The sequence below is a fragment of the Muscardinus avellanarius genome (assembly GCF_963383645.1).
Source record: "Muscardinus avellanarius genome assembly, chromosome: X".
In the NCBI taxonomy this organism is placed as follows: domain Eukaryota; kingdom Metazoa; phylum Chordata; class Mammalia; order Rodentia; family Gliridae; genus Muscardinus; species Muscardinus avellanarius.
The window spans coordinates 40,418,335-40,440,201 of NC_137792.1; the positions used below are offsets into that span (position 1 = coordinate 40,418,335).

General features: G+C 51.8%; 1 protein-coding gene across 1 annotated transcript; it reads left to right on the forward strand.

Annotated features, from left to right (window-relative positions):
• Positions 1-10,050: 10,050 nt before the first annotated feature.
• CDK16 (cyclin dependent kinase 16) lies at positions 10,051-17,577 on the forward strand (the record flags this gene model as incomplete). Its single annotated transcript, XM_080719185.1, has 16 exons — positions 10,051-10,258; positions 10,496-10,703; positions 11,267-11,400; positions 11,502-11,627; positions 11,724-11,780; positions 11,877-11,991; positions 12,622-12,716; positions 12,812-12,874; positions 13,126-13,249; positions 13,423-13,543; positions 13,644-13,741; positions 13,824-13,929; positions 14,010-14,052; positions 14,166-14,256; positions 17,378-17,455; positions 17,540-17,577. The coding sequence occupies exons 2-16, from the start codon at positions 10,502-10,504 to the stop codon at positions 17,575-17,577; spliced, it is 1,491 nt and encodes a 496-aa protein (XP_080575311.1). The 5' UTR covers positions 10,051-10,258; positions 10,496-10,501.
• Positions 17,578-21,867: the final 4,290 nt, after the last annotated feature.

The following is a 21,867-nucleotide window of genomic DNA, read 5'->3' on the forward strand; positions in this document are numbered from 1 at the left end:
CCCTGTGTATCCCTAGGCTGTCCCAGTCCCCAGACCTTTCCAGGCCCGGGTTCCCAGTCGGCAGTGGCCAGCTAGCCAAGCCTAGTGTTCCCTCATCACTCCCTACCTGAATCCCTTTGCCGCTGCTTTCTACCTTGTTTGGAACCTGAATCCTAATAAAAAGATATTAACCCAGAAGTGGCCTACCCTGCTGGTTCCAGGGAAGGAAGGGGCTTCCTGGAGCTTTCTTGTTCTGATGGTAATCCGAAGGGCTTGGCCCCACTCCAGCTGCCAATTTCATAGGTACAGAAAATAGGGGAGTTGCCACCTGTTCTGCCCTCTGTGCTTACAAAGTCACAGAGGCACCAGTGAGGCCATAGAGAACAGGTACTTGGGTCTGTGTGGACTCGTTGATTTGAGCTGGATTCAAATCCTGCCTTCTCCCCTTTCCACCTGGATTAAAGCACTCAGACCCTGGACAGGCCTTCACAGTCACGGTTCCTGGTGGCAGCAGCAATGGCGGTGATGCCTTTAGTTCAGTTTCTCTGCTACAGGGGCCCTGAACAGCTTTGTGGCCTGAGGAATACCAGTGTCCTGAGACATTCACTGCTGGGTTTTATGGAAATACTTGGCTGAGAACATTGAGAGAAAAGCTCTTTGACCTCACCCTGCCCTCCTAGGCCCCAGGTCTGTTCACCACCCCTTCGGGATGCTCAGGCCTCCTACTTTTTGGGGGGAGGGTGGAAGAGGAGTAATCATTGTTAGTTTGTGAAGGCAGCAAGAGGCTCACCACCAACCCCACAGAGATTATAGCGGCCGAGCTCCATCCTTGGCCTTGGCTGAGCACTGCAGATAGTTGAAGCCCCCAGTCTGGCTGGCCACTTTGGTACCTTCCCCCATTGGTACTGGCTCCTGGTACCCAAAGATAATGTATATATCTGTGCCTTACTTAGCCAGAAACCATTTTCTCTGTCCTACTTAAAAAACGAGACTCTTCTACTCAAACTTCCACCTGTCCCTGACCCTGGCCTGCTTGTCTGTTAAGCCTGGCTCCACATCTGCTTCCTTGGCCAGTTTCTGGTGCACTTGCCCACATTCTCATGACCCATTTATTTTCTTAGCTTGCTTTGCTTGGGTTACTTCATCTTTCCATAGTTCCATTTTGGTCCTCACAAGGACATAGGGGCTGACACAAGTGCTTTACCTCTGGTATCTATTTGCGTGGTGGTGGTGGTAGCTGTCTAGGTCAGGTGCAGATGTTTTCCCATGATACGCACTTTTCCGTTAATGCTCTCCGCTGTACCCCAGGCATTCCACACGTCTGCCCACTGTCTCCCCATTACAGTAGCCCAGGCTTGCACTAACATTTAATTCCTCTCCCTCATTTCTCTACCATTGCAGCTCTTGGCTCTCCAGGCAATTCTGTCAGGCAGCTCATGGATTCCTTTGATACTTTATACCTGACATGCTGCCCTTCTCCATCAAAACCAGCTTCTGACTCACCCACTGATCTAGCCTACTCTTATTCCCTCCTCCACCTGCTGCTTTGCTTCTCTTTACTGTTCTCACACTAGCCAGGTAGACCAGAGCTCCGCAAGCCTTGGTTGGGTTGCTGTACTGAGCCTCCTGCAGGGACAAAGGACAGAGTAGAACTTGTCTCTTCCTGGAACTGTCTACCATTCAACTGTTTTCCACAAACATTTAAGTTCTGACTGTGTGCCAGGCACTGTTGTACACATTTGAGACACTGCAATGGATTTTAAAAACTCTTAATTTCCTGGGTTTATGTTCTGTTGGATAAAATCTCAGGTTAGAGCCAGGCATGATGGCACATACCTGTAATTGCAGTACTTGGAAGTTTGAGACAGGAGGATCACACGCTCAAGGCTAGCCTCAGCAAATTAGTGGGACCCTATTTGAACAGCCAGGTGTGGTGGTGCATGCCTGTAATCCCAGTACTTGGGATGCTGAGACTGGAGGATCACAGGTTCCAGGCCACCCTCCGCAGTTTAGCGAAACCCTGTTTCAAGTTTTTAAAAAGAAGCCAGGCGTGGTAGTGCATGCTTGTAATCCCAGATTTGAGAGGCTAAGACAGAATCCTGGATCGTGGACAAACTCAGCTACTTAGTGAGGCTCTTTGAAACTCAAAGAATGAAAAATAGGACTGGGGGTGTCGCTCTGAGGTAGAATGCCCCTGGGTTCCATCCCCAGTACCCCCTCCTCACACACACAGGCTGAGGGTGTAGCTTGGGGATACCACACTTCAGAGTTAAATCTCCAGTATCAGAAAAAAAAAATAGGCTGGGGTGTAGCTCAGAGCTAGATCATCCTGGATTCAATTCCCCGTATATCGATATAAAAACACCTCCAGGTTAAATAATAATAAAAGTAAATGTATGTTAGAGGGTGATCTGTGTTGGGGATGTGGATTAGTGGTAGGGAGCCAGAAGAAAAAGTTAAATCAGTACTTTAGAAGAATGAATAGTGTCGGGCGTGGTGGCACACTTGGGAGGCGGAGACAAGAGGATCGCGCAGGTTTGAAGCCAGCCAAGAGACCCTGTTTCCAAATAAAAATATAAAATAGGTCTGGGAGTGTAGCCCGGAGGTAGAAGAGCTTTCAGGAACCCCAGTACCACCAAAAAAAAAAAAAAAAAAAATGAACGAATGAATAGCTAGGCGCAGGGGCACGTGCCTGGGCAATTTAGGGGGACCTTGTGACAAAAATGGCTGAGGATGTAGCTCAGTGGTAGAGCTATGGCACATTAAGTCATTGATAACCCGAACCTTACTGAAAACCCCAACTTGTGTGACCAAAGCTTCTGTAAAGAGAATGTCTGAAAGGAGGAGAGGCCACCTTTGAAGGTGGGATGCAGTGTAAAGACAGTGCAGGACTGCCGTGGCTTTCTCTGGAGCTGAACTTGGGAATAGTGTAGCTTTCCAGGCAGAGAGGAGTGAGGGGTCAGATATGCCTTTCGGTGCTTGGTACACAGTACGGCCCAGTAAATAAACCGTAGAGTGAAGGATGCTACGGTGGGGCTGTGTCGGTGGGGCTGTGTCGGGCCAGAAGGGGTGGTTGAGAGGTGGCAGGAAACCCCAAATCTGGGAGTGTACGCAAAAACTTGAAGCAGGAAGGGGCCCCGCCCCACCCAAAGTTACAGGCATGCGCAGCAGCTGAGTCCGGCCCCCTGAAGATCCACCTTTTCTCAGCCTAGGCTCCACCCCAATAGGGAAAATGGGAAGGGCTAACGGCGGGACGGAGCTCGATTGACTCTTCTATGGGCCAATCACCTTGCGGAGTACGTAGCCCTTAAAGAGAGGATCTCAGAACAAAAAGGATTCCCTCCCCCCCTCGATTGTGAAGGCCAATGAGAATTGGCCCGAGAAGGGGAGATAAGGGGGAAAAGCTCAGCCACGCCTCTACAGCTCAGCCACGCCCTTCATTCTTGTCCTGCCTCACCACAGGGAACCAATCCTATTGGCTCGGCGACAGCCTCAGAGGGCGGGGCTGTACACGTTCACAGTGGAAGTGAACGGTTGAGGGGGGTAGTAGGGCGGGGCTAGACTGCCCTATCTAAGGCGGTAAAAGCCAATGATTATCCAGGCCACCTCTCCCGGAAAAGTAATCTCTAGAACCTTTAAAATTCCTGCCTCCCGAGGCATCTCAAGGGAGTAAGACTGATTACTTCATCAGTCGTTTTCCTCGCAAAAGTCTCATTTGCCACCATGGGGACGTACCAAATGAGACGGAGTAGGGGGAGCGAGCGGTGACTGGCACACCTGGTCACCAGCCGCTGCTCACCTCGACCTTAGCAAACTTCTGACAGGATCGAACATATTAACCAACCTCTACATTTCCCCCTGGCGCCGTTCCAGGGCCGGCGCCACATTCCCCTGTGGGCACGCAATGGCCGCGTCCCCTCCCGCTGCGGACGGGTCCTCTGGTACGTGCAGTCCGAGGTGAGTCCCCTCCTTCTCACTTCACCCTCTCCAGCGCGTGCGTGCGCATGCGCGGAGCGCGGCGCGCGGGGCTGTTGGGCAGTTCGCTGTTCGGCCCTGGGATCCTCCGCGTCTCCGCGAGCATTCGGCTCTGCGCCGCGATCCGCCGTGAGCACTCAGATCGGAGCGGGTGCCAAGGAGCCTCCGGGCATCGCCCGCAGCGGCCAAGCTCATGGCTGGCTGAGCGGGACGCCGCCTCCGCCTCAGCCACCGCCGCCGCCGCCGCCTCCTCCTCCTCAGCCGGCGGCGGCCCGGGCCCAGCAGCCATGGCCGAAGACTACTGGGACGGGCGCCTGCGGCGATCTGGAGGAGAAGGAGGTTGCGCGGCCTCATCCCGGGCCGCCGCCCCAGGCACCGCCGCGCAGGCCCCGCGGCTCTGAGGCTGCTCGCGCGCCCCCGCCGGTGAGCGCGTCTCCGAGACCTGGGGAGGAGGCTGCCCCTCCTATAGAACTAACCCCCACCCGGGGCGATGCTCGGGGTCTGGGCTGCCGGGCTGACATGTGCCCCCCCAGCGAGTTTCCCAGAATGCGCCGGGGTAAGGGGGTCATTTGAGGCCTCCCTGACCTTGGCCCCGCCCTGGGCCCGTCCTGGGAGCTGGAGATGGGGAGTGTGGGAGCTCTTGGGGAACAGGGTGATCAAAGGGCCAAAGGTTGTGGGGAATGGTTGATAGAGCGGTAAAGGACTAGAGCTTTGCTAATGGTCCTGAGCTGTGCAGGATTCCGAGCATGTATGGTTTGAGGCCTAGTGTGTGCTAATGGAAGGGGGTTGCAGGGCCCTGAGGGACCTGAAGATGTGCGGTAGAGGATAGGGTCTCAGGGCAACTCCCAGACACACTACTGAAGGTTAGGGTTGCAGAGAGGCCCAGGGTAAATATGGGACAGGGTAGTAGAAGTACCAGAAGGTATAGTAATAGGATCAGGGCTTTGAAGCCCCGTGTATGGCGATGAGCGTCAGTATGGTGTTGATTCTGTGTGTTTGTCCATTGGGGGGCTGCAGCGTGTGAGGGGCCAGGGTGTGCTCATGGAGGGGCAGGTAGCCAAAGGACTCCCATTTCTAGTGTGCGCTTATAGGGCCCATGCTTGTAACAGTGTGTGCCTGTGCTAATAAAGGTCTGGGTAGTGTGAGGCTGAGTATATATATGCCAGTGGGGCCAGAGTGGTGCAGGGACCTGAGGGGGTATGTAATGGGAGCAGGAGGGTGGAAGCCCAGAGCCTGTGCTAATGACTATCAGAATTGTGTGTATGTGTTCCACGGGAGTGTCAGAGCTCTCGCTGTAAGAGCTCAGCAGGCTAAGGGTCAAGGTGAGGTGTCAGTCCCCGAAGACAGGGAATGTGAGACTCCAGAAGGTACAGGCTTATGCCGTATATGAAGTTTAGTGGCTGCTGATGTTGATTTAGAGTCACAGGAGCGCTTAGATGTGTACCACTGGAGAGTCCGCAGTATGCGGTCTGGAATACGCTAACGAGCATCCGAACGTTGTGAAGACAGTGCATTGCATTTGTGTGTATGTGGCACTGGATATATTGAGGTTCAGGGAGTACGAATGGAGGGTAGAGCCGCGAGGGGATCTAGTGTGTCATAGAGACATCAGGGCTACAAAGGGGTCGAACTAATGGTTATAGTTGTGGAGGAGCTGAAGCAAAGAGAAATAGAGGACAGAAATATGTGACGGTGTAGGTGTGCCAAAGTGGATTAGAGCCCGGGAGGACTAACGTGTGTGCTAATGGGGGTCAGGGCTGAATGGCTGTGTGTGCTAATTGAAGGGTCAGACCATTATAGAACCGTGTGTTCTCGTGTCCCGGAGGAATAGGGCTGAGTAAGGTTCAGGGTGTGCTAATGGGGAGGCAGGATTGTCTGAGACTCAGTGTGTTCAAATAGGGGTCAGGGTGGAATGAAGGTCCAGCTTAGGCAGATGGAGGGGACAGGGTGGTAGAGCAGCCAGAGAGAATGTATGGTAATGATGGTCAGAGCTGTGAAGAAGCCTGAGTATGGGCAAAACCAGTCAGGGATCTGCAAGGTTCACCTTGTGCTAAAGGAATTCAGAGCAGTGTGAAGGGCCAGGGAATGCTACTTCAGGTCAGGTGTAGAGCACTCTGCGTGCAGGGTTACTGAGGGTCAGAATTGTGTGGGAGAACGGTGCTATGGAGGAGTTACCAGGCAGCTGGGCCAGGGAGGGGCCCAAGAATGTGAAAGCAAGAGTTACTTAGAAGGAACCTAGCATGGTGGCGCATGCCTATAATCTCAGTACACTTGGGAGTCTGAAACAGGAGGATCGTAGATTCAAGGCAAGTGCATGGTAACCTAATGAAACCTTATTTCAAAATAAAAAGGGCTGGGGGTGAAGCTCAGTGGTAGAGTGCTCCTGGGTTCAAACCCCACTGCCAGCAACAACGACAAAAAGTTACTTAGAGGGAGGGGTCTGAGCCGATGCCGACAGAGTTGCATGCTCGAGGTTAGGGCCTGGAAGGCTGAAGGGATTTAAAGACCATAGGTGCTGACGGGTTAAGATGTAGTGAGGAAAGCCGGGCGTAGTGGCGCACGCTCGTAATCCCAGCATTCGGGAGGCTGAGACCGGAGGATCGCGGTTCGCGGGCATCCTCAGCTACTTAGTGAGGCCCTCTGCAACTTAGTGAGCTCCTGTTTCAAAATAAAGAATAAAAAACAGGGCAGGGGGTGTAGCTCGGAGGTTGAATGCCCCTGGATTCCATCCCCAGACCTGTAAAAAAAAAAAAAAAGGGGGAGAGAGATGTGGTGAAGAGCCAGGCGTGGTGGTGCACGCTTGTAATCCCAGCATTTTGGAGGCTGAGACAGGAGGATTGCGGTTTGTGGACAGCTTCAGCTACTGCTTAGTGAGGCCCGTTGCAACTCAGTGAGACCCTGTTTCAAAATAAAGAAGAAAAAGTAGGGCTGGAAGTGTAGCTTGGCGGTAGAATGCCCCTAAGTTCCATTCCCAGTACCACAAAAAAAGAAAGAAAGAAAGAAAGAAAGAGAGAAAGAAAGAAAGAAAAAAGATGTAATGAGGCCTTCTTGAAGGTCAAGTGTGTGCCCCGGAGGTCAGGACAGAATGAGGAGGTATGAATCTGGGAGCAGGAGAGTAGGATGGCTATATCCTCAGTGGTTTGTGTGGTAGGCGGCAGCAAGCGTCCTTGGCTGTGAGAATAGTCTGAGGATGGATATGTACCTTCAAGGGTCAAGAAGGACATAGACCCTTTTTGAGGGTGGAGTTGTATGTCCAGATGATTGCTCCCTCCTTTACTTCTTCTCAAAGCTATAAGTTCAGAAAGCTGAAATGATAATATTTAAAAGTTTTGCTGCAAGCTGGGCCTGGTGGCCCAGTCTTGTAATCCCAGCATTTTGGGAGGCTGCGACAGGAGGACTGTAGTTCGAGGACATACTCAGCCACTTAGTGAGGCCCTTTGCAATTCAGTGAGACCCTGTTTTAAAATGAAGAATAAAAAATAGAGCCAGGCATGGTGGCGCACGCTTATAATCCCAGCATTAGGGAGGCTGAGACCGGAGGATCGTGGTTCGTGGACAGCCTCAGCTACTTAGGCCCTCTGCAACTCAGTGAGACCCGGTTTCAAAATAAAAAGAATAAAAAATAGGGCAGAGGTGTAGCTTGGAGGTTGAATGCCCCTGGGTTCCATCCCCAGGCCCGCAAAAAAAAAAAAAAAAAAAAAAAAAAACCAAAACAAAACAACAAAAAAGAATAAAAAATAGGGCTGTGAGCCAGGCATGGTGGTGCACGGTTCAACTACTTAGTGAGGCTCTCAGTAACTTAGTGAGACCCTGATTCCAAATAAAGTATAACATAGGCCTGAGAGTCTAATAGCCTGGAGGTAGAATAGCCCCTGGGTTCCACCCCCAGTACCACAAAAAAATAAAAAAAGGGCTGTGGGTATAGCTCAGAGGTAGAATGCCCCTGAGTTCCATCCCCAGTACTGCCAAAAAAAAAAGTTTTGCTGCAAATAAATGTTCAAATGTCTCTGTTCTCAGAGACTGCCCAGGTCCCTCCGCCCTACCGCTGGGAGTGTTGCATGATATGTGGTTTTTGTACCCTATCTTCCTAAAATCCCCTCCAAAACTGGATTCTGGATCATGTCTAGCCCAGGGGGTTCCAGCTAGATGTCATGGACCCACCGCTACTCCTGATCCCTCCCCATCCTTCAGCCCTACTTACAGTTCCCCAGGCCCCCGCCCACTTACCACATGCAAAGCAACTGGGTATCTGTGCCATATGGGTACCAAGGTAGTCTTTGGGAGCTAGCCATGCTTCACCTTTCTTGGCCTTAGGTTCAGTGTTCCGTTTCCCAGGTCAGGATTTTGTTGTCAATACCCTGAGTTTGCTGTAGATAGATCTCATGCTCTAGCTGAGGTTTTTCTACTAAGCTGTCCCCCCTTAGCCAGGCAGAAGCAAGGTGGGAACTGCTGGGGCAAGCACTTAATTTCAGGGGAACAGATGACCCATTTCTCTCCTCAAATCCAGCCCCAGCCTCATCCTCTACCTCCTATCTAGCTCTACTTCCCTTGGGCCCAGCGCCATCCTGGGCCCTGCTGTGAGTCCAGATGGTTCCTGGGCAAGGTCTTTCCCCCTCCTTGCTGGCCCAGAGCCCAGGAGGAAGCAGAAGAAGGCCAGCCTAAACCTTTCAGTGGCCCCATTCCCTCCAGCAGCCCATCTAGGTCATGTTCTTGTTCATACTAGCATCCCTAGGCCGCCTTGTTGGGTTGTCCATAAGTAGCGGGGATGCAGCACCTCAGCAGAGGTTGGTCCTAGTTCCCTAGTCTAGTCCCCTAGCCCCCCGATTCATTCATTTCTGTCATAGGCACTTTTTTTGTGTGGTACTGACTGGGGATGGAATCCAGGGGTATCCTACCTCCAAGCTACCCCCAACCCTATTTTATTCTTTATTTTGAAACAGGATCTCACAGAGTTGCAGAATGCCTCATTAAATTGCTGAGGCTGGCTGCAAACCTGTGATCTTCCTGTCTCAGCCTCCCAAGTACTGAGATTACAAGTGTGTGTCACCACGCCCAGTTTGTCATATGCACTTTTTGATTTTGTGCTAGTGGGGATGGAACCCAGGGGCATTCTACCTCCGAGCTACACCCCCGACACTATTTTTTTTCTTCTTTATTTTGAAACGGTCTCGCCGAGTTGCAGAGGGCCTCACTAAGTAGCTGAGGCTGTCTGCGAACCGCGATCCTCCTGTCTCAGCCTCCCGAATGCTGGGATTACAAGTGTGCGCCACCACGCCCAGCTCTCATATGCACTTTTTGAGTATCTACTCTGTGTCAGTCACCAGTCCAGGTCCTTTAGATATAGCCATGACCTAAACAGAAAGAAATATATCTTGGCAGAGCTGGTCTAGTTGTGACGGTGAGGAGACAAGACAGAAAGAGCAAAGAAAGCAATGAGTAGATGATATCACTTCTAAGGAGGTGAGGAGTGTTGGGGGATCATTAGCAGGGTGGAGGAGGCCAGGGTGATTGAGGTTTTCAATAGGCGGCCTCATGAAAAAGACATTTGAGCAATGACCTGAAGAGGGTGGGGAGTGAGCTATTTCATGATCTGGGTGAAAGGTGTTCTAGGAAACAGCCAGTGCAAAGGCCCAGAGGTGGGACTCTGCTGGGTGTGGTTGTACAACAGCACCTAGGAATGATCGAGGGGAAAGTGAGACCAAAGAGGTAATGGGGACAAAAGGGTAAGACCTGTGGGCCACATTGGGGACTGAGGTGTTTCTTCGGGGTGATAAGGGATGTGTGGTACATTCTTGAGTAGGAGAAATATGACCTAACTTGTAAAAATCTGGCCGGGATGCTGTGGGTCTCAACTGGACCAAACCTTTCCAGTAACCCTGAGGACAGCTGGTATGCACTGAGCCACCCCCGCAACCTCACCCAGTGGTTGGGCTTGGGCAGGACTTCCCCACCCCCTCTCTGGGTAGAATAGTGGGGTAGTCCACTAGTTACCATGACAATGGTTGCTGGGGAGGTAAGAGGGTCCCTGTGGCCAAAGGGAGCATTCTGCCTCTGCCTGGGCAGTTGGGGGTGATGTGGGGCTGGTGCCAGCAGAACATGCCATTCTATGGGCGTTCTCTGAGCTGTGTTTCGCGTTTCTGAGCGAGCCCCTCATTCCATCCTTGGCTGGATCCGTCATTGCTGCTACACCTGACAATGTCTGCTGTGGGTCCTTCTGTTCCCGCAGCCATGCTGCCCCTCTAGAGACCAGCAATCTACTGGGTGGGCCCTGTCCTCAGCTAGCCACCCAAGTCTGGGTACCCAGGTGGGGTACTTAGTAGAGTCCCAAGGGGCTGGCTATGGATAAGCCTATCCACAATGACAGAGAGCCCCATCCACGCCAGGTTTCCAGGAATATTGAGTGGTTCAGAGCGTCCAGTGATTGGGTACACGCTGATGAAAGTTCATGCCTGTGCTCCCCACTAGCTTGTCATGGATTTTGGGGGGTTCATCTTGCTCAAGCAAATGCTAATGCCATTTCTGGCCGTGCCCCCCTGCTCAGGTCGCCATGGATCGGATGAAGAAGATCAAACGGCAGCTGTCCATGACACTCCGAGGGGGCCGAGGCATAGATAAGACCAATGGTGCCCCTGAGCAGATAGGCCTGGATGGGAGTGGCGGAGGGGGTGGCAGTGACCTTGGAGAAGCCCCCACACGTGCCGCCCCGGGGGAGCCTCGCTCTGGACGCGGCCCACTCAGCTCTGCACCAGGTGGGTCCACTGACCCCTTCCTCGCCCTGTCCCTGCTTCCCAGGCGCTGCCTTCCAGCCAGCTTCCTTTTACACTTGTGCTCTTCTCCTTTCTCTGTTTTCCCCCTCCTTCCCTGCCATTCTTTAACGCCCTCTGTCTGTCCATTTGTGCCCCTTTCCTTCTTTGCTTTGTGCCCAGTCCCCAAGGGGAAGGAGGGTACCTTGCCTGTTACTGGGGCCCCAGGGGTCCCCTGCCCTTCTGCAGTCTGTGGCGGCTCTCTCGGGGCTCTGGTACCTGCTTGGCTTGGGTCTACCTCCCTAGGGCCCTTGGGTACCTCTGCTGCCACCTGCCTTCTGGCCCTGGGCCAGCCACAGTCTCAGTTCACCCGTGGAATGGGGTGCTCCACTAGGTGACTATTGCTCCTCCCGCTCTGCTCAACCTGTCCTGGGCCCCAACCCTCTCCTTGAGGGACACCACGCTGCTCCAAGGACCATGTGCTCACGCAGATGTGATGAAGAAATGTGTGAGGGGGGGTGTTCTTGACTCTCCCCCCTTGGCCTATCCCTCCCTCTCCCTGCCACCAGAGATTGTGCACGAAGACTTGAAGATGGGGTCTGATGGGGAGAGTGACCAGGCTTCAGCCACATCCTCGGATGAGGTGCAATCTCCAGTGAGAGTGCGCATGCGCAACCACCCCCCACGCAAGATCTCCACTGAGGTGCTTAATCCCCTGTCCTTGGTTAGGGAGGAGCTGAAAGAGGGGTCTGGGTCTGAGGAGGTGGAGTTCACGGCCCGGTTTCGCCTTCTCTTGCTTGCTAGGACATCAACAAGCGCCTGTCGCTACCAGCCGACATCCGGCTGCCTGAGGGCTACCTTGAGAAGCTGACTCTCAACAGCCCCATCTTTGACAAGCCCCTCAGCCGCCGCCTCCGCCGCGTCAGCCTGGTGAGCACCTTCTGTTCCTGGTCTCTCCTCCTCTCGGTCCTCCTCTCTCAGTGCCTTCCCCAGAGCCTGCTTCAACCTGCCTCCTTCACTCCACAGTCCGAGATCGGCTTTGGGAAATTGGAGACCTACATCAAGCTGGACAAGCTGGGTGAGGTGAGACAGCCAGGAGGACAACGGTGGGGCTAGGGGTCAGTGGAAACTCCCTGTAGCCTCAGGGCCGCTCCTGTCATACTTCCTGTCACACCCCAGGGCACCTATGCCACTGTCTACAAAGGCAAAAGCAAGCTCACAGACAACCTTGTGGCACTGAAGGAGATCAGACTGGAACATGAAGAGGGGGCGCCCTGCACCGCAATCCGGGAAGGTACAGACCCCATCTCTCACCTGCCACAGGCTTCCCTCACTCCCTGTAGTGTGCGTGCGCGCACGCGCACTCCATGGCAAGGACAGACTCCCCTGCCAATGTTCTGGCCTCATGAGAGTGCCCATCACTCCATGTCTAGGTAGTAATCAGGGAAACCAGGAATCTGTGAAGGAACCAGAGAAGCTGAATGAATTGCAAACCACGCTGTTTGCTTTGGTTCTGAGAGCGCCCCTTACAGGGTTCCGAACACTACATGGCATGGCCTTGAATTGCACGGAGAATGAGTGCAAACCCAGTTTCACGCTGTGCTGCAGGCCTGTGTACTGAGGGCTGCTGCAAGCCCCCTCCCAGAAATCCACACAGGTGGTGGAAGTGTAGCCCGCATGAACCTGGGGCTGCAAACCCTGGTTCTTGCCTAGTATTCGCCTGTGCTCTGTTTTCCACATCTGGAATTTGGAGCTCCACCTTCTTTCTGGCATAAAATGGGTTAGATCCAGTTGGGAGATATTACTCCAAACTGCTAGGGAAAGAAAGAAACCCTGGGGAATCTCTGTGTTCTCCTCGTCTTAACCCTTGTCCTGAGTTTGGGACCCTGACTCATGCCCCATCTCACTCCCGTGCTTCTCGCAGTGTCACTGCTCAAGGACCTCAAACATGCCAACATCGTCACGCTACATGACATTATCCACACGGAGAAGTCCCTCACCCTTGTCTTTGAGTACCTGGTAAGGTTGGGTAGCAGTGGGTCCTGGTGGGAGGCGGGGAGAAGGCAGGAGCCACAGGCTGTGACCCTCGACCCTGTACTGCCTCCTCTCTGCAGGACAAGGACCTGAAGCAGTACCTGGATGACTGCGGGAACGTCATCAACATGTACAACGTGAAAGTGGGTGTGGGACACGGAGCAGGGGCAGGAGGGGTCCCCGCTCCACCCCACCTCACAAATCTCCCAGAAATAGCTAGTTCTTCTTTGGCTTTTTTTACTGGGCGCTCTTGGAGGATATTGGAAACTTGTCCTCTTTTGCGTGACAAGACTCTGAGCTCTGTGTCTGTGTTTGGGAGGGAGCGGTACCTGCCTGCTGGGGGTTGGACTGGTGGATACTCTTTGACCTCTGCCTGGCATTCCTGCGTCCCCAGCTGTTCCTGTTCCAGCTGCTCCGTGGCCTGGCCTACTGCCACCGGCAGAAGGTGCTACACCGAGACCTCAAGCCCCAGAACCTGCTCATCAACGAGAGGGGAGAACTCAAGTTGGCCGACTTTGGTACCGTCAGCCTCCCCCTTCTTCCCGTGGATGCCCCAACACTGCTCTCCCAGCATCCCCTTCCTCATCCCCCTCAGCCTCTCCAGCTTGCCTCGGGCACTCATAGCCTAACTTCTGTCTCCCAGGCTGCTCACAACCTCCTCCTTCCAACCGCCCCCCTTTTTAACTACCAGGCCTGGCACGAGCCAAGTCAATCCCAACGAAGACTTACTCCAACGAAGTGGTGACGCTGTGGTACCGGCCCCCTGACATCCTGCTCGGGTCCACGGACTACTCCACACAGATTGACATGTGGTGAGGAGAGGCGGAAGTGTAGCGGGCGAGGCAGTGAAGGGGGTGGCTGCCACGGCCAGGCAACCCGGCCAACTGCCCCTGTTCACTGTGCCCTGCCCAGGGGTGTGGGCTGCATCTTCTATGAGATGGCCACAGGCCGGCCCCTCTTCCCGGGCTCCACAGTGGAGGAACAGCTTCATTTCATCTTCCGCATCTTGGGTGAGGAGGCATGCACCCTACGAGCTTTGGGCACATGCAGGGAGGACCTGAGATGTCTGGGCTAATACCTCTTCCCTGTTAGGAACCCCAACCGAGGAGACGTGGCCAGGCATCCTGTCCAACGAGGAGTTCAAGACGTACAACTACCCCAAGTACCGAGCTGAGGCCCTTCTGAGCCACGCACCCCGGTGAGGCTGGTGGGTGGGTGGGCGTTAGGACCAGAGTGCACAAACTCAATGTAAAATAGGTGCCCTTGTCCTTGCGGTAGACTTGATAGCGATGGGGCCGACCTCCTCACCAAGCTGCTGCAGGTGAGACCACCTTTCTGGGCCAGCCTTGGGGAGTGGGGACCCCTCCTCTGAGGCGGGTAGGAAGAGAAACCTACTGGTTGAAAATACCAACACACCGTCCTCCCCCAACTCAGTTTGAGGGTCGCAATCGGATCTCCGCAGAGGATGCCATGAAACATCCATTCTTCCTCAGCCTAGGGGAGCGGATCCACAAACTTCCTGACAGTGAGTGCAGCTGCGGATGGAAGAGTCAGGGTGGGAACTGGGGACAACAGGACTGCTTGGGGCAGCTGAGCCACTTGTGTAGGGTTCTGGCTGTGCTGTCTCTAAGAAAGGAACATCCTGTTACATGTGCAGTGGACTGTATTTTTTTTTTTTTTGTGGTACTGGGGATGGAACCCAGGTGCATTTTACCTCTGAGCTACACCCCAGTCCTATTTCCTTCCTTCCTCCTCTCTCTCTCTCTCTCTCTCTCTCTCTCTCTCTCTCTCTCTCTCTTTCCTTTTTTTTCTTTTGTGGTACTGGGGGTGGAACCCAGGGGCTTTGTATCTCCAAGGTACATCCCCAGCACTATTTTTTAGTCTTTTTATTTTTTAAACAGGGTCTCACTGAGTTGCAAAGGGCCTCACTAAATAGCTGAGGCTATCTGTGAACTATGATCCTCTGGTCTCAGCCTCCCGAATGCTGGGATTACAAGCGTGCACCACCACGCCAGGCTTTTTTTTTGTACTGGGGGTGGAACCCAGGGGCTTTTATACCTCCAGGCTATACTTTCAGACCTATTTTATTTTATTTTAATTAATAAATTTATTTATTTATTTATTTATTGGTGGTACTGGGGTTCCTGGAAACCCTTCTACCTTCGGGCTATACTCCCAGACTTATTTATATTTTTTATTTGGAAACAGGATCTCTTAAACCAGCAAGGCTGGCTTCGAACCTGCTTGATCCTCCTCCCAAGCGTGGGGATTACAAGTGTGCACCACCACGCCCAGCTCCAGACCTATTTTATATTTTATTTGGAAACAGGGTATCACTAACTTGCTGAGAGCCTCACTAAGTAGCTAAGGCTGACTTTGAACCCGTGCAATCCTATCTCAACCTCCCAAAGCGCAGGGATTACAAGCATGCTCCACCATGCCCGGCTTTATTCTTTATTTTGAAACAGGGTCTCGCTGAGTTGCAGAAGGCCTCATTAAGTAGATGAGGCTGTCCATGATATAAAATCCTCCTGTCTCAGCCTCCCGAATGCTGGGATTACAAGTGTGCACCACCACGCCTGGCTTGGGTTGTATTTCTTTAAAAATTATTTTTAGTTTTCAGTTTCTTTAAAATTCTCAAACATACAGTACATACAAACAGCTGCAAGGAGCTAGGCATGGTGGCACATGCTTATATAATAACAGAATTAGGAGGGTGAGACAAGAGGATCACAGATTTGCAGTCAGCTTCAGCAATTTAGTGAGGCCCTTAGCAACTTGCTGAGTCATTGTTTCAAAAAAAAAAAATTGCCAGGTGTGGTACACGCTTGCAATCCCAGCATTTGGGAGGCTGAGACAGGAGGATCCGGTTCACAACCAGCCTCAGCTACATAGTAAGGCCTTCTCTAATTCAGTGGGACCCTATTTCAAAATAAAGAATAAAAAATAGAGCTGGGGTGCACCTCAGAGGTAGAATGCCCCCGAGTTCCATCCCCAGTACCACTAAATAAATAAATTAATTAATTAATTAAATTTAAAAAATCCTAAGCCAGGTGTACAAGTACATGCTTGTAATCCCAGTACTTGGGATTGCTTTGATGTCCTTTTTGTTATCTTTTATTTTTGCATTACTGAGGATTGAAACCAGTGCCTTGCACATGCTAAGCAAACACTGCTATTGACTTCCGCTTCCAATTGCTCTTTCCTAACAGTATAAATAAGTTTTCCCTGTATTGGGAACTAAACCCAGTATTGGTGTTGGGTGTTGAACCCAGGGGCAGTCTACCTCTGAGCTATATCCCCAGACTTACTATTTATGTGTTTATTTTTGCGGTACTGAAGATTGAACCCAGGGGCATTCTACCTCCAAGCCACACCTCCAGCCCTATTTTTTATTCTTTATTTGGAAACAGGGTCTCACTGAGTTGCAAAGGCCTCACTAAGTAGCTGAGGCTGTCCGTAAACCGCGATCCTCCTGTCTCAGCCTCCCGAATGCTGGGATTACAAGCGTGCGCCACCACGCGTGGCTTGCCTTTTTTAGTTTTTGTTTTGAAACAGGGTCTTACTAGGTTGCTGAGAGTCTCACTCACTTACTAGGTTGCTGACACTGATTTTGAACCTGTGACCCTCCTGTCTCAGCTTCCCAAGCACCAGGATTACAGGCATGTGCTACCACGCCTGTCTAGTTTCCCCTGTCCTTGTACTTTATAAAAATGGAAGCCAGGCATGGGGTCCCACGCCTGGGGATGTTCTTACCTATGGCTTCAAAATACTTTTTAAGCCAGGGTTGGTGGCACATGCCTGTAGTCCCAGTACTTGGGAGGCTGAGACAGATGGATCTCAGGTTCAAAGCCAGCCTCAGCTACTTAGTGAGACCATATTTCAAAATAAATAATAAGAGCAGGTATGGTGGTCTATACTTGTAATCCTAGTAGTTGGTAGGTCAAGACAGAAGGATCACAGGTTCGAGGATACCCTCAGCAATGTGCAGATCAGAGGTGGAATGCCCGTGGGTTCAATACTTAGTACTACAAAAGCAGGCAGGTTCTAGGGGTGTAGCTTAAAGGTAGAATGCCTCTGGGTTCAACCCTTAGTAATGCACAAAAAGGACTTTTTAATATGGGTACCAAATTATATGTACTTATATATTAGACAATATGATGAAATCGTAAGTGCTCCAATAAGTCATCAACTTGAGACCAATTTGGTTTTGTCTATTTCCCTCTGGTTATTTTGAATCCAGTCCAGTCCCAGACATCATAGCCTTAAATAATTTTGGCATGTATATATAAAAGATTTTTTAAGGCCAACTGCTGTTATGTCACCTAAAAAAAATTGGCCCACTTTTCCTATCTTCCTAACAGATTGATATTTAAATCAAATCCCAAAACCCTGTCTATCACCTGGACTTCACAGGTGGTCACTGGAATACTATAATCACACTTGACAAAACTAATGGAGTCTTTGTCGTGTAATCGTCCATATTGCCTAGCTGTAGCTAATAATGCATGTGGAATTATTTGACAGATGAAAGTCAGGTCTCTCCAGAGGGAGGTGGCTTGTTTCAGTTCCTCGGTGGGGCCATATGGGCTGGTCCTGAGCGGCCCGTGGGTTGTCCTCCAGACCCGTGTCTCCTCCCCCTGCAGCTACTTCCATATTTGCACTAAAGGAGATCCAGCTACAGAAGGAGGCCAATCTGCGGTCCTCGTCAATGCCTGACTCAGGTAGGAGCAGCCCCTGCCCTGCCCTGCCTCACCCACCTGCCCGCTTGCCCACCAACAGCCGTCTGCTCTGCTTTCCCCCCGCAGGCAGGCCAGCTTTCCGTGTGGTGGACACCGAGTTCTAAGCCAAGTTCTAAGCCACAGACCGAGGCCCCAGCAGGCAGCAGCTGGAGGGATGCCACACCCCTCACAGGGCAGCCCCCAGCTGCATCCTCCCTGCTTGCTGCCTGCCCACCTGCCTGAGCCACACTCGCCTGCTCACTTGTCCCCTGCCACCTGCCCAAACATCTGACCACTGACCTGTCAACCCACCCATTGGCCTGTCTGCTGGGTGCTAACAAAGCTCTCATCACTCCTTTGCTTGGTCTGTCTGTCTGTCTCTCTCTCTGTCTCGGTAGTTGCCGGCGGACAGCATGGCCGTGCCAGCCTCCCACACTGAGGCCAGGCCTACCCCTCCTCGTCACACCCTCCCCCAGGACCACTATCCTACGGCCAGCCAGGGGTCCGAAGCTAGCCCAGGCCGGGGCTCTTGACTCAGACGAGAAGGTGGTGATGCCTTGGGTCTGAGGCATCTTCTGCCTGCTTTCCTGCCTGCCCCACCTGCCTCATGTTGTGTGGGCCTTTTTCTTTGTTTGTTTCATTCATTGTTTTTTTAATTATTTTAAATGAGGTTTTCATTTTTTTAAATGCAATATCTCTGTATACAGACTGGCTGGGCCCCGCCCCCTGCGTGTGGCCCTCCCACAGTATTTTGTGCAATGAAGCCCCACTCCCAGCCTTTCAGAGGCAGGGACACAGCCCCTGTTCGGAACCCTGACCATCACCAGACCCTGGGATCGGCTATGGGAAAGCATGCCTTGGCCACTCGCCTTCCTCCCCCACCTGCCATCCCCAACCGCAGGGGGATCTGGGAACTACTGGAGACTCTGGGAGATGGACAGGGTTGGGGGGCACTCTTTCCCTCCTGCAGTCCTGTAGCCAGGGCCTCCTTCCTTCTCAGGGTCTTCCCAGCCCAGCCCTCCTGCCCTGTCCCACTCGGTGCTGTTGAGTAGGGGCCCCGCCAGGAACTGACCAACTCAGCCAGGAGCCATAGTGTGTATTTGTGCGCAGGCAGGGACAGAGGGCATGTGGGGGGTTGTGCCCAGGTGTTGCTCCCTAACTCCTGGGAGGGTGAGGCAGGGCAGGGACAGTCTCCAGGGTCAGTCCCTGGATGGGTGGTTACCTCCCCTTCCTCTCCTATGCCCTGGGGCTCTTAAACGGGGTGGGAGGCAAGGGTGGGAGCCCTCCTAGTGGGGTTGGGGGGTTGGATTCCTGAATGCACCATAATCGCTGTATGAAACATTAAAAAGTCTAAACTGAAAAGCCTGATTGCAAATTGCTGTAAAGGGGGCTCAAGCTGGGGTGAGTACTGGGATCTTGAGGGGCTCATACCTGGTCCTCATCTAGAAGGGCATTGGGAGTGGGACATGGACATGACATGACGACGAAAAGGGCTCACATAATGTCGGGACATCAAATTGAGCAGGTAGGAGAGGCTGAACAGTTGATGGGCTAAGAATCGAGCAGAGAGGAGTTAAGAGATACTCAGCTGTGAAAGGAAGCCCCGATGGTACAGACAGGGAGAGTGTAGTGAGGCTGTTCTAAAGACAACGCAAGGTCCTATTGAAACTGGTTGAGGGGATGAGGCAGAGGCCCGATATGACCACCACATGTTTGACTGGGGTACTTTGAAGAGGGTTAATTGGAGAGGAAATGAGAGTAGGGTAGATTTGGGACCTCCGAGTAGGTAGAAGAATCATTTAATACATGGATCAAATTCAGGAGTGGGGGCATAGATGGAGCTAGAAGTTTAGAAGTAATGGAAACCAAGCCATCTTGTAATCCCAGTACTTGGGAGGCTGAAACAGAGGTCTCGGATTCTAGGCCAGCACATGCTAACTTAGGAAGAATAAAAAGTAAAATAGGGCTGGAGGTATAGCTCAGAAGAAGAATGACCCTGGGTTCAATCCCTAGTACCATACAAGCAAAGTAAAAAAGCTAAATGAAGCCATGAATGGGCAAGATGTCCCTGGTGAAGATGTAGTAGTTTATGAGAGGCCTGAGGTCGCATGCCACAGCCTGAGACTTGCCTTCAGGTGTGAGTATAGTTGAGGCTTTAGTTTCCTCTGCCCTGTGAATTCTAGCCTATGTCCCGCTATCTTGAGTAAAGTCATCTTGGGCAGAAGAGAGGGGGTGGGCAGGTGCTCTAAGTCATGGCAAGGCTACGTGGTTGTGTACTTAAAGCTTGGTGGTGATCTGCGGACGTCTAGTCACTCCACTGTGTCCTTGTAAGCACTTCGTTATTTCAGCTTGCAGCCTCATGGTACCACAATGGCTGCTATGTCCCCAGAGATGGGAAAGCAAGCCTAGAAAACAGGACACCCTGTTTTCCTGTAATAGGGCTAGAACTTCCACGAGTGCCTCTGCAGACTTTGTATGCCATCTCTTAGCTAGAATCAGATGATGTGGCCATGAGGACCTTGCAAAGGGGGACAAGAATTCCAGGCCAGACTATCTGGGAATTGGTAGGGTCATTGGTGTGGGCAGAGGTTGACCTCAGGAAGTTGGAAGGAACCAAATCTAGGGCTGGGGAGGGAGGCCTCTTGGATTTACCTGGCTGCCCGGGTCAATGGGGAAGGGCATTCTGCAAAGGGCAATGAGAGAAGTCGATTCAGTGAATACCAGGATTCAGTTGGGCCTGAAGAGCAGCTATCTGCCATGTACCAGACCCAACTCAAATCCTGCTTTCGTTGGGGGTCTTCCAACTGAAAAGAATGCTCCCTTTTCTCCAGGGCATACACAACTGAGCAGTGACCCCTCATTTCTGCCAGGTTTGGATTGGGAGTTGGAATTAGTATAGACACCATCCCTGCCCAGAGGTTAACTGAAAATGGGTAAATATGGGGGGTTGTGGGGAAGGTTGAAATCCTGCAAGGAGGCAGACCTCCACACACATGGGCCTGTGGGGACTGGGTGGTAATAGTGAAGGAAGTCACTGAGACGACTCCAGAATCATCATGAGCCTGTCTTGGGGGAGTTATGGGATGTCTGGGTAGGAACAGGTAACAGGCAAGTAGATGCCTACAAACAGTGCAATGTTTCTTGACCAGAGACAATCCCCAATACCACCCTCAGGGGATATTTGGTAATGTCTGGTGGAAGACACTTCTGGTTATCCTGTGTACTCTAGTGACAGTGCTAAGGATGCAGCTGAACAGCCTGAAGTGCTCCCCACAACAAAGAAATGACAGCAGTGCTGTGGTTAAGAAACCGTGACCAGCTGGGCGTGGTGGCACGCACTTGTAATCCCAGCATTCAGGAGGCTGAGACTGGAGGATCATGGTTCGTGGACAGCCTCAGCTACTTAGTGAGGCCCTCTGCAACTCAGTGAGACCCTGTTTTAAAATAAAGAATAAGAAATAGGGCAGGGGGTGTAGCTCGGAGGTCGAATGCCCCTGGGTTCCATCCCCAGACCCTCAAAAAAAAAAAAAAACTGACCAAGCTGGACATGGTATCACATGCCTGTAATTCCAGTATTTGGGAGGCTGAGAAGAGCAGGTTCAATGCCAGCCTCAGCAATGTGGCAAGACGTCTTCTTCAGCAACTTGGCAAGACCCTGTTTAAAATTAAAAAAAAAATAAAACAGGGCTAGGGATGTGGCTAGGAAGTAGAATGCCTTTGGGCTTGACCCTCAGTACCACAAAAAGAAGATGATGAGGAAAGGAATCCTGACCAAATTGCAAGGGTTCTAACTTTTGGTTTCAGAGCACCACCACCACCACATGCACTTTTTTTTATGGCAATAATGGGGATTTAAGCCCAGTGGCATTCTATCACTGAGCTATATCCTCAGCACTTTTTAAAAAATTTGTGAAGCTAGATGTGGTGGCACACGCTTGTAATCTCAGTACTTGGGAGGCTGAGACAGGAGGATCACAGGTTTGCAACCAGCCTCAGCTACTTAGGCCCTGTTTCAAAATAAAGGATAAGAAATAAGCTGAGGGTATAGCTAGGCAGTAGATTCTCTGGGGTTACATTCCCAGTACCGCCAAAAAAAGAAAAATTTTTTGAGCACCAAGAAATTTTTTTAATTTTGAGACTGGGTCTCACTAAGTTGCAGGGCCTGGCCTGGAGCCTGTGGTCCTGCCTCAGCCTCCCAGTCGCTGGAATTAACAGACATGTTCTATTGGACGGGGCTCAGGATCCTTTTATAGTCTTAAAATTTGAGGACACCAAAGAGCTCTTGCTTAGGTCACGTAATCCCTGGGTAATTCCACAAAACTTACACATGAAAGGAGGAGAATAAGAAAGTACTGTGAAAACAGTTTTGAGTTTGTTAACCTCAAGAGGGTTTCTTGGGCTGATGGCCTGAGATC